The sequence below is a fragment of the Lagopus muta genome, chromosome 2 (genome assembly GCF_023343835.1).
Source record: "Lagopus muta isolate bLagMut1 chromosome 2, bLagMut1 primary, whole genome shotgun sequence".
NCBI lineage: Eukaryota > Metazoa > Chordata > Aves > Galliformes > Phasianidae > Lagopus > Lagopus muta.
The window spans coordinates 25,943,390-25,961,390 of NC_064434.1; the positions used below are offsets into that span (position 1 = coordinate 25,943,390).

General features: G+C 35.5%; 1 protein-coding gene across 1 annotated transcript in view; it reads right to left on the reverse strand.

Moving 5' to 3' along the window:
* LOC125689991 (protein eyes shut homolog) overlaps window positions 1–18,001 on the reverse strand; it is a 702,258-nt gene that overhangs the window by 524,007 nt on the left and 160,250 nt on the right. Inside the window, exon 11 of the mRNA XM_048937860.1 lies at window positions 15,186–15,290. Coding sequence (XP_048793817.1) covers window positions 15,186–15,290 — 105 coding nt within the window. The remainder of the gene's footprint in view (window positions 1–15,185; window positions 15,291–18,001) is intronic.

The window sequence follows — 18,001 nt, forward strand, 5'->3', positions numbered from 1 at the left end:
TGTCTAGCCTGATTTCCCAGACTAACTCAGGGGACACGTCAAAACTTGTGTTTACGTACACACCATCTGAACAAGTTAAAACACTGTAAGAGTGTGTTAGTAAGAGTATTTAAGTTGTTTGTACATCAGTTTTTTGCCTAAGTATTCAATTCCTGGAATAAATAGATGAATATTCTAAGGAATAATTATTTCAACAGATTTACAATTTTATAGAACTCAAGTCTGAATGGAAGCTTTTCAACTATTTTAAATCTCTTGACAGAGTTTCTCATCTAAATGGTCAGTTAAAGAATAAATGTCCTAGGCCAAAAGTCAGCTTTTATCTCATCACATCAGTATTTTCAGATGAAATAACACTGAATTGTATACTCCTCAGAAATTCTCCCATGCATCTGAAAAGTCCACGTGTTAGCTTACCTTGAATTTTATACAATTTTCAAATAAATAAATAATAGATAAATAAATAAAAAATTCTACAGCACCAAGACATCTGCATTATTTAAGATCAATTTAATCTGGAGAGGAATCTTAAAAAACACTCCACCTTCCAATCACCATTCACTCTCTTTGGCATCAACAAATACACGTACATTTTAAGACATCACTGTTCTGCCCCAGTGAGAGTAGGCTGTTTACCATAAACACTAATGAGACAATGATGGCAAGATATCTGTCACAAGTAACAATAGCAGATTCTATTTAGGCAACAGATCATCCCATATTTTTGTGATGACCTTGCCATAAGAATGTGATGAAGTGAAGCTTTTTCAGCCTAAAACAATTGGGATGAAGGTAATTCCCAGTGGTCTGTTTTCTCTTCAGGGCTTTTACTCAGCAACTACACTTGTCCAATTTGCCCTGGTCACCTCTGTGCTTGGGCAGAAATTCTTAGTGCAGGCTCAGTAATTTCCCTTAAGTGGATGTGCTTGCAGGTGCAGCTTGTCCACAGAGATTTGTCCTCACCTACACACACTGCAGTCATGCAGTTGTACAGGGCATTATTATTTCATTTTTTACAAGCATTCTATTATGGAATCATGCTGAAACTGCAGGCAAATTTAAATTATGTGGACATGTATATAAGTTATCTGGTATATTTCACAAATTAGCAGTTTAACAAATTAAACTTTCTTTTGATTTCTCTAACAGTAATAAGGTGTTCTCTAACAATTTGATCATTTATTATTGAACACCAGTGCTTTTCTGAAACTATTCATTCACCACTGAAATGAGGCACTATAGAACTACAGAATCATTAAGGTCAGAAAAGACCATTATGAAAAATAATGAGCTTTTCCTGTGCTTCATGACCAAAATCAGAGTAACTACAGCTCCATACCAGAGCCTCAAACCCTCTAGAAAAATAATTAGTAGGATATGGAAGATGGGTAGTGCCTTGCAAGGCACAGATTACAACAGGCATGTTGTATGGCAGGTACACACCTTAACACTGTATTTTAACTGACTGTGCTATGCTAAGTTTAGTTTAATTTTTTTTTTTTAATCAACTTTCATTATGTATATAGGCAAAATTCAAATTTCAAAATGAAATTTTTAAATTGGCTACAACAAGATACAACATATTTACAACAAAAGTGGGGCACTCAAGCAGGACATAGCAACCGCCACAAGGACTAAGGGCAGCCACAGCATGGGCTGGGTCAGGCCACAAGCAACCCTGGATATGCCTGATGTACAAGACTCTTTTAAAAGATGGGACTTCATAAAATGCTGCTAGCGATCTTTCAAATTTCTCTGTAGAACTGTGACCTTTCTGCCACTCTCTCTCTCTATTCTCTCCCCTGTCCACCATTTCTTTTTGTCAGTAAGGGCTAATGGGTGCATTCCTTACCTCTCTCTGAGCAGCCTGACGTGAATGACCATTTCTATTGCATTGGACAAGCTGGACCTTAAGCCATAAAACTTAATAAGAAAATGTAAGAGAACTATTGTTCTACAATATTTTTCTTTCAAAAACCCCTCAAGCCCAGTTAAAGGGACACAAAGGCCAAATACACTTTCCAGTACTCTAGGAACATTTTTGTTAGTTTCAGTAAAAGATGGATTAGACCTAGACAAAGAGATGAACTCTATACATCTTACAGAAACGCACCAGAAGACTTATAGGTATTATAACAGAAGTTTGATTACTTTAGCACAGCAGGCAATTCCAGTTTCTCTTTTATTTACACTAAGAAGTCACAGAATAAGTTTTTATTTTGAGTGTGTTTTCTGCCTTGGATTGTGTCAAACTGTATCTTATCATTTTATAACACAGTGCATTGGAACACAACCTAATGCTATTTTACAACTGCAGAGTGACATAGAGACTGAAGAAAAGGAAGAACCTTATAAAATAATAGCACTTACTCATTTTATCATAAGGACTGCAAATTGTGTCTTCAGTTGGAAGAATGTCAAGATACACAGAGAAGATTACATGTGTCACAGTATCATATCATAACCATAGAATCATAAAATGGCTTGGGTTGAAAGGGACCTCAAGGATCTTCAAACTCCACTCCCCCCCCTCCACGTGAAGGGGCACCAACCTCCCCATTTAATACTAGATCAGGCTGCCCAGGGCCCCATCCAACCTGGCTTTGAACACTTCCAGGGACAGGGCATTCACAACATATCTGGGCAGCCTGTTCCAGCACCTCATCATTCTCATAGTAAATAACTTAATACGTATCTTATTTCTTATTATCAATAGGTAATGTATTGCCCTTCCATAGCCTACCACTTCCAACTTACACATAAAGCCTCAAACATTTATACATTTCTTTGTGCATAAGAAAAACATTAAAACTAAGAGGTACTTTCTTTTGCATCTAGTGATGCATCTGCTGTATTTAACACCCATTCTCTATTGATAATCTTTCACCTTAATGTATATGCCATCAAAAACTCTCTCAACTGTATATTGAGCTAGTCTTTCGCATTATTATTGTTTGTTTTTCTTTTTAAAGAATAGGAAATGTTTCCAGTGAAAAGAATTAAAATCTAATGAATGAACATCATACCTTCATTATCTTAATAGAATACATCATCAATTCAAAATACTGCTTCCTTAAAGCCTGTAATGGAGACTGACAGATTTCTTTTTTTTTTTTTGTCTCTGTGCATACTCAAAGTTTATATTTATTTGACATATACATATAATTTCCAACTGCTTAGTATTTTTAGAAATAAACACCCGTGAATTTCAATTGAAACTCAGTATATGAACTGTTTTAATACAAAAGCAGTAATTGTGATATAAACACCAATAGTAATAATTTAAATATATTTTTTAACTTCTGGTAATTGCACAAAACTTATCTCAACGTTTCTGAGGTTGAATTAAATAATTCAATTAAATAAATAAATAAATAATTACTGACATATGAACCTCTCAGTGAAATCAGCACAAGCATTGGTCAGTGATGCTGTCCTCCATTAGTTGTACCTTGGGGGCACTGCTTGCCTCTCGGTATTCGTGTGTCAGGAATACAGGAGGATGAACTGCCCCCAACAGTGTGATTTGACACTCAATTAAATTGAGAACTCTCCTGTGCAATAAATTATGTTTGTTACAGAAGGTAAGTTGAGTGCCCTAATTTAAATTAGAATTGTTTCTGAAGTGCAATATAAAGTTTGGTACGCAACTCATGTGCAAGATTTTATTTAGAAGTAAAATTCAGGAAGACAAAAAGGCAAATAAAAACAAAAATGCATAAGCATGCTATCCATAATATCCACGATATTAAGGTAGGCAGACAAACAAAGTTTTGTGGTTGAACCACTTATTAAAATTTGTTAATAGAGCAACACTTTGGGAAGAGAAAAAGCACATAAAACCTTTAGTTCATATATTTTCTAATTTATCTGTTGTAATAATGAAAGAAATTGTAACCATAAGATACAAGTATGAACCTTCATTTCTTATTAGATAACAATACAATACCAGAAAAGCTAGAAGAAAACCAAGAGTGTTTCTAGTGACAGATGAGTAGAATAAAAAGTGGTAAGTGATTAAAGCAACAGCTATAGACTCTGATGATGGTCTGGCCAGGTGATTACATTAGCTGAAAATTTTGAGGAATTTATACAAGATTTTTACAGCTTATTAATAATGCAAGTATAGCCACGAAAAATTAAAACTGAAAAAGTTACTACTTTAGTTTAACAGCAAATTGTTAAATAAGGAGATTACTTTAAAGAAGAGTAGGAAAGGACAAAGGCAGAACAAAAACACAGATTGAGAATTAAATGAGTCAATAAAAATGCCAAAGGAAAAGAAGAAATGCCATCTCCAAAATATTAATATTGCTAATAAGTAGCAGCAGACAAAAGACCATTTTCTATTTCTTTTTCCATATAAATACGCTCCATAATTTATTTATTTTTAAATAGGAGAGTTGCTGCCATGCAGAAGGCAATGGTGCCCAACAGCTGCTCCCTGACAGAGCTAGCCCTCAAGCAGCCAAAGCAAATTCTCTGCTGCATTGCAGTATGCTTCTCCGTGCCGACTCCCACATGAAAAAGGGGCCTTTACCTCACCCCACATTTAAATGCAGATGCATATTTCTTTTTCATTATAAGCAGAAAGTATGAATGCTCCTGCTCCCTCATCCTGCTGATGAATATTTCACTCCTTGTCATCACAGAATCTTTGAGAGGGATGTAGACATTACTGGTATCATTTTCCTTTAAGAAAATATGTTGTATTGCTCTTTTGTAGAGTATTGCCCTAGGTAGTTTTGGCAAATATTTTCAATCAGAATGTTACAATTCAAAAACACTCATGTTTGCCTTCTTCTGTCTAGCTATGCCTGACAATGCATAAGAGGAATGAGGAATTCATTATTATTCTAGTCACTATTTATTTGGAACTGACTTCTGTGGCAGAAGTACTTGCCTCTGTACAGTGACTCCAAATAGGCAGACTTGCACTTAGTAGCATGTTCAATTTAATTTGAGCATTTTTTTCACACTGCAGTTGCCTTGTGATCTTTTCTGTTCCCAGCGATGGTGAACAAAGTTTAATATCTCCAGTGTATGACTTCTAAAATAAGCTAAAAACTTGAAAATATAAAGTTTGGTAGTATGTGCCATCTTTAAAAATAATTTTAGAATATCCATGGTCACAATCAATACGCATTGATTATACAGTCGTAGAAGTGTATTGATATCAAGATGAGAGTAGTAATCAATGATTGTTTTTTATTTTTTATTTTTAAATAGCAACCATACCTATCTATGCCACTAAACATTTTCTAAAGCATGCATTACACTCCAGATATTTCTTCACAGGAAAGGTTTTAATAAATAGCTCGAATCTTCCTTTTCTCAGATCCATGAGTATGTTTAATCTCTTTTTTCATCTCATCAAGGACAATACTCTAAATAAGCCCAGGTACCCTTATATGTGCATTCAGTTGTCCATACAGCAAATTTTTATTTTCCTCTCCAGTAGAAGATTCAAACAACCTTCAGTGGAGTAAACAATGATGCTTTCTTATTTTTGGGCTATCAACACAAACAATGCATAAATCTAATTCCTTTGGTAAACACTGTAATCAGATTCTCCTTGTCCACAGAGATTATATGAATAGATTAAAAAAAAAAATCTGAGTTTATTCATATATTAAAAGGAAATAAATGACTTTCTAGAGTTGATTCACTGGTTTACCTGTCTGAATTATAAACCTTAGTTTCCTGTTTTTTCTTTTCCTTTTTTTTTTTCTTTTTTTTTTTTTTCATTGTTAGAGGTGATCTGACTTCCTGTTACCTGTGTATGCATTAAATCAGCAAGAGACACTTACATGGCAACATATTGATTACTGTATCAGATGATGGAAAAAATGCAGAGACATCAAATATAAGAGCCATCAAATGAAAAAATAGGTATCTCTTGAGGATCAAATCTTTTAAAGAAGAGTATAAACTTGTGAATTTTGCAATATAGCTAGAAAGGTTTGAACAATGTCTTTAAAGCAACAGCTTAATAGAGAACATACATTTCCATTCCATTCTGCTACTGTGTGTATAGTAGTTTTGGAAATGACTAGACTCAAGCTGAGGGCTACCATGGTGATACTTCTTCACCTGGAAGATTGGTTATGAGTTATTAAAATACCTCTTAAAAGATGTTTTGTCTGCTTTTGTTAAGAGTAACTCAATGTTTTGAAATAAATAATGTTGTTTCTATTAGAAAAAAATGTCAACATTTTAAGTTATCTCTGTTAGGGTTGTAGGATAGAACAGACAGTACAAATGAGCTGCTAATCAATAGGAAAAAAGAGCTTTTATTTTTAGCTTCCTAACTGACAGCACATTTTTTGAAAAAAAAAAAAAAATAGAAGAAGCCAAAAAATATTTTTTTTTGTTCTGCTGCAAGAAGTTTTCACTTATCTCTGTTGTAAAGCACTATACAGATAAAGATAGGAACACAGAATAACATTGAAATTGTAAAAGAATGTTAGGCGAAAGGCTAAAAGGCTGTTAGACAAATAAGTTCAGCTTGTTCTACAACAGTAGAAAATTTGCCATCTCCATCATACTTTCTCTTCCTTCATCACAGCCTCCCTCACAACGAAACCGTAGTAAAAGACTTCTTTGTGAACTTTGCAAAGTATGCTGCTCTTCTCATTTACCCTTTCTTAGCTTTCCACTTCAGTGCTTTCAACTTCTATGTTTTTCCTTCCCCTACACTTGGCTTCATGTTTCTTCACACTCCCTAAAGTGTGCTGGCATACAGTAGCGATTTGCATTCCTTGGTTTCCTTATTCTTTTCTTCCTTTCTTACCTATTGAAGAAATTGTCTGTAGCTAAAAGTTGTATCTATTGCAAGGAACGTTAACAGTTATCTTGTTTTATCTCTTTTTAACTTAGAAAAACAAATATATTTCAGTCTTAGTAAAAAGAGGTCACCAATTTATCTATGGGAGAATAACAATGAAATATCAACTATGTAGAAACTGCAGAGCTTTGTCTGTCGTACATCTACATCAACTTCTTAAACAAATTATAAAGGTTACATTCAAAAAATTAAAATTTTACTTTGCTTCTAGGAACAATATAAACTAACAGAAGGCACAGGTACCATTGCATTATGGAATATGATGAACACTTTGAACACAGTGTGTCTATGCAATTACATGACTACTGCAGAAATCACCTGCTGCATTTCTTTAAAAGCATTTTGTTCAAATAACTCTGGAGCGCAGATTTATCTTCACATTACAATTATATGTGAGGGTTTGTATAACACTGTAAAACATGTATGACAACTGAAAACAAGAGTATAACAATTTCAAATCTGAAAAATTAAAACTGAATATACTGTAATCCTATTCTTCTAGTGAAAATCATGAAAATGGTGAGAAATATGTACATTAAATATGATTCACAGGTCTTATATATACTACATTATTTTAAATGCCCACCCATTACATGGCTTAAAAGCAAAATAATGTTGCATTACAAAATTGTTTAAATACCTTTCATATTTGAAAATGTAAAACAAACTGAAGTTGACTTTTCACTGCCTTGACATTTATAGCTTTTTTATTTGTTAGCAGCAGGCAACAATTTCAGTCCCTATAAAAGAACAGGCCTGAACTAAAGACAAGGTCTGCTCTAAAAGTAATGCCTCTTATTTTAATGTTGGTCCACAGCATCAGTGGTGGATGTTGGTGGCACAGCACTAAGGGGTGAACTTTCCCATCAATATTCCATTACATTTTGTTGCTGTGTGACAGACAGTAGCAGAGGGGCAGTCTGACATAGAAGTGCACATGAAGCAAAAATGTATAATTCTTCAAATAGAAAAAACTGTATCCAGTGATGTTCATCGATGCTTGCTGAACGTTTATGGAAAGCAAACAGCAGATGTGAGGGCAGTGTATTGCAGCAGAGGCAACAGTAACAGTGGGTCACATTCACTGGTGCAGATTTTTACAGGCATGAAATGTTAAAACTCCAGGCTCCTATTCATCAATAGCGACAACACATAGCTAATGCTGACCACTGTGTTGAAGAAGTGTCTTGTAGCTGAGCACATACACTATCAAGTAGTGGTTTTGTGCTTTTTGTAACTGTTCCAGTTTCCTCTTATTTATTTCCATGACATTGCTTTTTGGAGCTATTAATGTACATAAGTAAGAAAAAAAAAAAATGATGGGATGAGGTGAGAACTGTATGGACTAAAACAGTATAATAGGAATATTATACTTAACAGTATAGAGGAAGGATAAAGACAGTTAATGAGTGAAGAAAAAGTGGAAAATAAATTAAGTGATGCCAAGGCATTCCAGTCAGCACTCAGCACCAGCAGACCCTTACCTAGCCAGTCAAGAGCTACTTGTACAAACTATATCCACTCCAGATTTATTGCTGAACACAACATCATGTGGTATGCAATACCCTTTTGGCCAGTTGAGGTCAACTCTTCAGGCTGCATCCCCTTCCTGTGCACTCCACACCTGCTCACTGGCAGGGCAGTGCAAGAAGCTGAGAAGTTCTTAGCTTAGTGCTAGCACTCAGCAGTAGGAAAAACAAGTCTGTGTTATTCATGCTGTTTTGGTCACAGATCTAAAACACAGATCCACTTGGGGCTGCTGTGAAGAAAGTTAATTTTCTCCAACCAGTTTGAACACAAAGCCAATCAATTCTTTGCTTGAGAGGAATAGCCATTAATGACTCATGCTTTTGTAGTCTTTCTTTGGAGGGTGTTTCTTTGACAAGGAGGAGGTTACAATTTTTTGAAGTTATTTTTGCTTAATTCTAAAATAGTCTTTTACTTAAAGAAGTAATAACAGAGAAAGAGGAATAAGATGTAGAAGGTAGTAAACATAAGTACTTTTTTCACATTTTCAGGACTCTAGCCTGTTGTACAGCAGGTATGGTGGTTCTGTGAAGGAAGGATGGGTTAAACATTTGCACTTCTAGATTTTATCCTAGATCCTCAAATGAGACAATGTTACTTACCCTGATTATCATCTTTGATCTGTCAGTTTCTAAGTTTAAGGCTAGCACCAGTCAGCATTCAGTTGTATTACCATGATTAGTTTCGTCTGACATTTCTGCTGAGACATGCAGGAAGTGATAGCAATGTCCAAGTTTCATGAGGACATGATTTATTCAACAAGTTTAATATAACTTCTTAGAAAGCTGAAATAAAACACACTTATTCATATCATGCTTAAACAGCATGATAGTTAAGGTAGGTGTTACAAGGGAAAGAGAAATGACAGGTTAAACATTACACCACAGAGTGAAAAAGCAAAGAATGGACCTGTACAATTATGTTTTTGTAGCCCTTCTTTCACAAACACTTCAAAATATTTACAAGTTTTATTCTTCTATTGGGTACAGCTGGCAAGGTTTTGGTAGTCAGAAGGGGGTGCAGGGTCAACCTCTCTGAGCACAACCCAGCACTGCCCAATGTCATAACAGAAGCATCTCCAGCTGCTCCAAGAGGGACCCAACACTGCCAGAGCAGAGTCATGAGCAATGCTTGGAGAGCACATTTATGGTAGGGAAAAAATACTGTGCAACTGCAGCTGGGAGAGAGGAGTGAGATATGTGAGAGAAGCAGCCCTGCAGGAACAGAGGTAAGTGCAGAAGGAGGGCAGGAAGTGCTGCAGACACAGAGCGAAAGCTCCATGCAGCCCAAAAGAGGCCCATGGGCACCACATGGAGCAGAGCTCCACATGCAGTAATAGAGGAGCCTAAAGTCGAGCAGCGAATGAAGTCTGAAGGCCACAGCCCATGGATACCCCTGCAGGAGCTGCCTGGGCCAGAGTTACAGCCTGAGGAGACCAGCCTGCAGTGGGACAGGAGGGCTGGGGGAGCTACTGCTGTCTGTGGGGGCAGTGCTGGAGCCCCATGGCATGGAGCCACGTTGGGGACATTTTGTCAGAGCTGCAGCCTGAGGGACTGCATCCCACAGGAGGGACCACAAAGGAACAGCATAGATAGACTGCAACCCCCTTTCCCTTTCCTCTGCACCACTCTGGGGGAAGAGAATGAAGCATTTTTATTTTGCTTGTACTTCTCAGTGCTCTAGCTTGCTAGCAATAAGTAATAAATTATATTAGTCTCCTTTATTCCGAGTCCATCTTTTCTATTTGACGTTAACTGATGATTGATCCCCATGTCCTTATCTCAACCCACGAGCCCTTTTCTCATTCTTCCCCTGTTCTGTTGAAGAAGGGGGAGTATGAGGATGTCATTGTGTTGGTGAGCTGCCTATCAATGTCAAAGCTCCACAATTCTTCATAAAAGATGACTCACTGTCATAGTCAGTGCTACCTTTAAAATAATCCTTGTTTTCTCCTAGGCTTTTTGTGTCTAAAATATTATATGCAAGGTAACAAATAAGTGACCTTTAGTTTGGTAAAATCTTCCGTGAAAAAGTGGAATAAATAGTCAGATCTCCTACAGTATCAATTTCTCAGTGAGGAATACCATTATTACAAAACAAAACAGCAAACCGTATCAAGATTCTTAAAAATGCAAAGGAATTCTCCTGTGCAGCCTACTGCAGGGAACCTGCTTTTGCAAGGGTTTGGACTAGATCATCTCCAGAGCTCCCTTCCAACCCCTATGACTCCGTGAATTTCCAGAGTAAGAATATACATGAACGTTCACAAATATCAGAGAAGAGAATCACAAGGGAAGCCCAGCTGCACTTCTCTGGCAGCTATGATCATCAGCATGTCAGTCTTCTTCCCAGAGGGAGGGGCAGACACTGCTATCTCCTGGATGTAGCTACCCGCATAAGTTTCAGTATAAAGGCTCAGCAAAGAGAAGTACCACGATAACTCAGTGTATTAACCATTGCTTCCCTAAGATACTGAGTACAGCTGCTTTTCTCTATATGAATACACACAGCATTATCCATTATTGATAAACTGCTAAATAGCATTTCTACAGCCAGCAAGACATGCCTGCTTAGAAAGAACGCTTTCACAGTATAAATAAGGATATTAGATATATAAATGGAAAAGAAAAAGATTTTCATAATGTATAAGTAAATTGCAACTGATAAGAAACTGATAAAAATGTAAACTACTCACCAAGAGAATTACTACCTTAAATTGAGAAACGGTTCCACGTAAGAAGGATTAGACTCTGCTCACAAAGAAACAAAATTGCTTCTGAGAAGCTCTTGGCAGTATCAGGCAAAGTACTCGCAGGTAGTCATATACAAAACTCACCCAACTCATAGTGGGAATTTTTGGCTATACAGCATTCCTTGTCAGGAAGCAGCCTAAATCCACGAAGCATCCTCTCCTCAGTGGCTGGTCTGTATATGAGCCCAGGGTGCCTCCACTCCTTCTGGTCATGTGGAGAGCACAGGTGCAAACTACCTGCGCTCCCTGGGCCAGCGGCATCCCTTCTTCAGGTGCTCAATCACCAGTTCAAGCCATGACCTAACAGGTCCCCTACAGACTCCCCTACAGATCAGGCAACTTTGAAATTAAAGCAAAAAAGTCATCGTTATAAATTTTATGTTAAAGATGATTGTGCAGTAGCAGTGTGAAGGACTCAATGATTTCTATTTCCCATCTGTTACCTCAATGAGTCACTTTGTTTTTTACAGTCATAAGATACAAAAGTTATCCTGAAGTCTTTCCAGGAGTAAAAACTTTTAAATATAAATTAAAAAAAACCTTTCAAATATAAATAAACTTTTACTCCATAATAACAGTTGCCAGAAAGGTTTGAAGGGAAGTACAGTCTTATTTCATGGTACAGTAATCTTTAGAACAGGAAACCTCCCAATAAAGAATTTAATTAATGATTTTTCTCTGTATGAGTTCTCTTAATCAAAACTATACTTCCTTGATTCAACATGCTAAACTGAACAAAAATTTATTTTAGGTTGAATCTAACAGCCCAAGCACCACAACTGACTGGATTTTCTGTTTCAAAATCAGTCTTCTCTAATAATCATGCTAATCATGTACTAATACCACCGGGAAAAAAAAATATATATGCATTCAGTTATCTTTAGAAGGGATGATCATAGAATGATTTGGGTTGGAAAGAACCCTTTAAGATCATCTTGTTCCAGCCCCCTGCTATAGGCAGGGACACCTTTCACTAGACCAGGAACAGTACTTCTCTAGTTTTCTATTTCAAGGTAAGATTTCTGCGTGACAGATTAATATTTTAATCAGTTTTGCTACACTACTGTACTATATTTCTAGTTTGTCTTTTTTTTTTTTTCAAAATTCTGTATAGATGTGAAATGATTTCCTAACAAAATATTAAATTAATACGTGGGGGAAAAGTGACATTTGAGAAGTTTTAAAATATTCATGTAAATTCTGGCTTTTTAGAAATATTGCATACAAACATTCCCATTTCTTCCATCTACAAAGTTGATTGATAGAAGATGACATTCTAATGAATATTAAAGAAAACTTTTGGTTTTTTTATATGGCTCAAACGCTTGCAGTCTTAAATACTGTGCATGTAGGAACAGGTAATTAAATTCAAAATTCAACTATAAGTATTATATTTATAAAGCATTATTAGAATGGAGGAAAGATCCCTTATTCAGTAATGCACTGATAAAATATTTTGTTCTCAAAGGGACTTCTTAAGGCCATCAAGTTAAATCCTCACCATCAGCAAGTCCAAATGTCTAGGTTTTTGGTTTTTTGTTCATTTTTTACAGTATCTGATCAGAGTTTTCCTGTGTTCCAACTCATATCCATTACCTCTTGTCTTGCTTTGATATTGAGCTCTTGGAAGTCCTTGTACTATCACATGAGGTAGTGGTAATCCCCCTCATAGATATAGTGGGGCTGCCCCATAGATATTCCCTCAAAATTCTCTTCAGGCTGAGCAGGTCTAATTCAGGAACAAATAACTGTTTTGTAGACAGGGTGAAAGGGACTTCTGAAGATAGCCTAGCCCAAGCCTCCTGCTAAAGCAGGTTTCCTACAGTATGTTGCATAGGAAAGTGTCCAGGTAGGTTTTGAAACTCTCCAGAGAAGGAGAAGAATCTGCATGACACTTTGGTAACATTATTTGTATGAAGACTGACTTGGCCTGCTTCAGCTGACACTGGAGGCTGCCTTGTAGCCCATGTTTGCAATCACTACAAAGGCTGCAAATCCCGAGCTGTTTTCAAAACTCCCCCTATGCATTTACAAAACTTTCATTTCCTATGCTCTAGCAGCTATGCTTCTTCCTACCAAGTTATAACTGCTCATCAATCACCATCTGAGCAGGTGCTCGACAGTCCCCAGTTAGCAGTAAGGTGAAGACTGTGCTCACTCCTTAAAAGGGAAACAGCTATGACATGCATAACTTTCTAGAACTTATTCTTCCATCTAAGTCACCACCTGCCAGAGAATACTCTCTGGAAATGTGGAAAAACTACTATAACAAACTACTCACATCCCTGTTAGCAGTTCAGTTTCTGTAGTAATAAACCTCACAATATGTAGTCGTTCCATATTATTTATCTTCTTTTATTTATAAACTGCCTTGCCTTCTTCTTTCAAATCTAGTACACATCTGCATAACTGCCTTATTAACCATCTAAATCGTTAATTTTCATCCTGAATTTTGTAGCTGTAATAACACTTCCTATAAACTGTATCTAACAAGATCAAAATATAACTGGAAAATGTATGTAGTCTAAGAATTCATATTAATACTTTTTACATTACTTTAATGTTCTTTTCATGCATATGATCTCAATATTTCAGTCCCGTAGAGCAGGCAGATGCTTTCAAAGTTCTTGTTGCGTTACTGATTGCAGAAAACAAAATACTCTTTGACAAAATGAGGTGTGACATTGGGTTTCTCTCATACAGAAAGAGAATTGAAATATAGTCACAGACTTTGCAACTTGAAAAGTAAAAGTAACTGAATACAAACAATCAATCTTAAAAAAAATTAACTATTTTAATAAATTAAAACAAAAATTGCATAGCAGATACTCTGCATCCTGAAATTCTGCATGGAGATTCTAAGGTTTTAAAAGAGGTTGTATGTGTGTGCCTCTATAATGCACACGTTTACTTACCTCTATATGCAAGCTATTTTTTATGCATATATTAATGTTATTTTTATGTATGTATGCTGTGATTTAGTAACAGTACTGGCTGTGATTGCTATTCCTACATTTCAAACTTAATACGTTTCAAGCAATTTAGACATTAGATGAAATGACTTGTATTTGATTCTTAAATCTCTTATATAAAAACCTTATAATTTTTATATAGATGTAATAATTTTAACCACTTTTTTTTTCTATCCAATATAAAGAAATATTTCTATTCAAAAATAAGCTTGATCCTCTAATTACTACATTGCTGACTTGACACAACGGAACAAAGTTTAATCCAAGAGCCCTAACACTATGAAAGAACTGCAACTGAAAAAGCACTATGTTTTCTTATTTTAGTTACTTCTTTCCAATCACACGATAATTAGTTGACCCTCAAGTAAGAAAGCAGAAAGAAATATAAATAATCGGATATCATACAATCATCACATTTAAATGAGCTGGTTATATTATCATTACAGTCCTGTGTATAGAAGTTGGTCTATAGCATCAGTCTAGCTTTACAGAAAAACAAAAACAAAAGCAAAAAAACATGATCAAGTTATGTAAGTTCATATATTTATAGGATACTGTGTATCTGATAATAATTATCCAAGCCTTCTAAAACAGAAAAAGATGGATCTGTTATTGTTAATGGCTTCATTTCAGTTATTAATAGCTTCTCTCTTCTGTGCAGGCAATACTGATTACAATTACCTGCTATGTAAATTTTCATATGTTTCTTCAATAAGAAATTTCAAAAATCATTTCTCCAAGTAGAAAAGAAGGAAACCAGAAGGGTAAGTGGAAAATTAATTTTAGAAAAGGTTCAGAAATGTAGAATTCTTTAAAGATTCTTCAGTGAATAACATTGATATTCTGAGACCATTCATTTTGCAAGGCATGACTTCTGGGATCCAAGCCATGTTTTGTAGGCAAATTCTTGTGGCATTAGCCACATAACAATTGTCAAGCACTCTTAAAGAGTGCCTGCTAAGTCCTTCTCTCTTTTCAAGCAAAATGACTTTTAAAAGTTTAGCTCTCTGATCTTATGAAAAAAAACTATATTTCTTTCAGAAATACCACAGAACATTTCTCACCAAAATAACACCTGACTTCTTACCTGGCAAACAGCTGCAGTAAAATTCACCAATCAAATTGTGGCAATGGCCTCCATTTTGGCAGGGCTTGAAGGCGCATTCATCAATATCTGTAGAGCAGTTTTTGTCTGACAGAAAAGAAAATGAAACATTAAAACTATAAATCATGCTGGGTTTGGGAAAGCAGAAAAGCTACTTCACAGGAAAAGTGACAACTGCATAATTTAACTTTTCCAGGTTTGAAACACTATTTTATTTCTGCTTGACAGCTTTAAAACTAGAGCTGTTCATACATCATAGCTGATAGTTAACAAATTGAATATTGTAAAGGAATAAGTATAAGCTACATTTGCAAATGTATTTTGTGTGTTCTAGCATTACATCTCAACACTGTAATTACTGAAATTATCTGCCACATTTTAAAAACTTTTTAATAGCCTCAGTAACAATAATAAGAAAAAAAATCTAATTTGCTTCCTTACTTAGTTAAATAAACCCATTCCTTAGAAACAGAAAATCTGAAACAAAAGAAAATAAAATGTGGGAGAGCATTGAGAAGACATAAAAGAGAATATTTAGAATACAATGTAATATGTGTAACAATTAACTCATGAATATACCAAAGGAAATCCACAGTCTATCACACATCCACACCTACCTGTTGGGTACTGAATATATTTACTGCAAGCTCTGGCATGCTATATAGTAATTATATTAGGATCTTTCTGATCCAAAAACAAGAGTCAACTGTAGATAACAGAACAGCTCGTGTGACAAAGAAAGAAAGATGTAGCTAGCACTGATGTAAGCAAGTGGTATTTGTTATTCTACTCACAAAGTGATGGAAGGTTACTTATGCCACTCAAATCAGATATAAAAGATAGGTAATGTCTCTCAGGAATCTAACTCTGTGGAAGAATTATCAATAAAAAGTTCATAGATTTTGAATGCATTATTGGCAACCTCTTCAATAACAGAAAAGGCAGCTACAGCACAGATTGTCTGAGATTTGCATCCAAGAAAAAGGGAAGATTGGTATCTGAATATTAAGAAAATAAAATGAAGAACTTGGATGAAAGTGATCTATATCCATGCAAGAGGAGGGAAGAGGAGGTGAACAGCATGAGAGCAAAGGAATTCAGAAAAATCACAAGAATTGCAGAAAGCTGGTGATGTGAAACCTGCTGAGAGGCTGAACTAAAAAAAAATAAATACAGAAATAAATAAATAATAATATTAAAAAAAAAAAAAAAATTAAGGAAGTTGCTCCTTTTTTTAAGTTTATCTTTAAGTTTCTGTGGGAGAAGGACTCTGGATTTTAGGAGACCAGGTCAGCACCTTATTGGTTTCAAAAGATGAAATTCACAACTAACAGAAAATAGGTCAGGTTAACCTCAGAGATGTTAACCTAAGATAAGGATAACCTAAGAAATACAGCATAAGCGTGTAAGCATAGAATCAAAACAGTGAAGACAGTGAATACTATTTAATTATCATGGGATGCGCAGGGTAGCAAGATACTATAGTGTATGTATTTCAGCATTAAAGATGAAGGAAGGGTATGGTTTGCAGTTCAGAGGAAAAGGATAGCTACTGATAACGATTGCCATCATGCTAAATTATTTAATGCTTCTTTTGTTTCAATCACTGCTAAAAAGGTCAGCTTCAAGTAGATCATTATCATAACTGATACCTATGATTAAAGGGCAAAACCTCAGTGATGAATGAAGAAGACAGGTTGGAGAACATTCAGATGAGGTAGGTGTTTAGACAGGTAGGCCTGATGAACTTCATCCTTGGGTACTTTGAGAGCTGGCTGGTAAAAACTTCTTTGTGAACTTGGGAAAGATATTTAAAGTATCTAAAAACTCCATGATGTCAGCCTTTAAAAAAGGAGAAAAGAAGTAGAAAAAATGGGGAAAAAAACAACAACCTGCTTTACTGTAAGATACTAGAAATAAAACATGATTTATTCTAAATGAGCTCCATGTAAGCAAATAAATTCTATTCTACACTAGAACTATTTTTCTGGTTGATTAAAATTAAAAAGTGTACATTTTAGTTCAAATCTCAGCAATGTTTCTCACATGACACACTGATAACTAGACTAGATGGAAATGACAAGACAGTATTACTGAATAAGTAAAATTTGCTAGAAAGTCAGATTTGTACATTAGTTATCAGCATACTTCCAAAATAGATGAAAAAATTGCAGAGATTCTGGAAGAGGTATACCATAGAACAAGTTCCACTCAAGAATTTCAACAACAGTCTGAATGGTGGACAGTAGAATAATCTACAAAAATTAAGTTGGAGGACAGGATTAGAAGTCTTCATAGATTTTGATTGGAGATAAAGTTTCTTTTATTCAATAAGAACAAGTGAAAGATATCATAATTTGTCAGATCGTAAGTTAAGTAGGAGAAAAAAATAGAATTTTGCTCCAAAATCAGATGAGATACAAAAAGGGAACATAGCCAGTTAGACACAAAAATTAATCCTTCCATTCTTGTCTGCCCGGAATAAAGCTTCATTTGGAGTGCTTTGCATTGCTCAGTAAGCTGAATTAAATAATAGTATTAGAATTACAGAACAGCCTGAGTTGGAAAGGACACACAAGGATCATCAAGACCAACTCACGCCTTCATACAGAACAACATGAAAATTAAATCCTGTCTCTGAGCGTGTTGTCTAAACACTTTTTGAACTCCACCTGGCTCCGTGATGTGACCACTGCTGTGTTGAGGAAATGAAGTCAAGAGGACCATTCAAAAAATGACAAAGAACTACAAAGCAGGACCTCTAAGGAAAAAAGAAAAGCAAAACATGAATCAGGCTG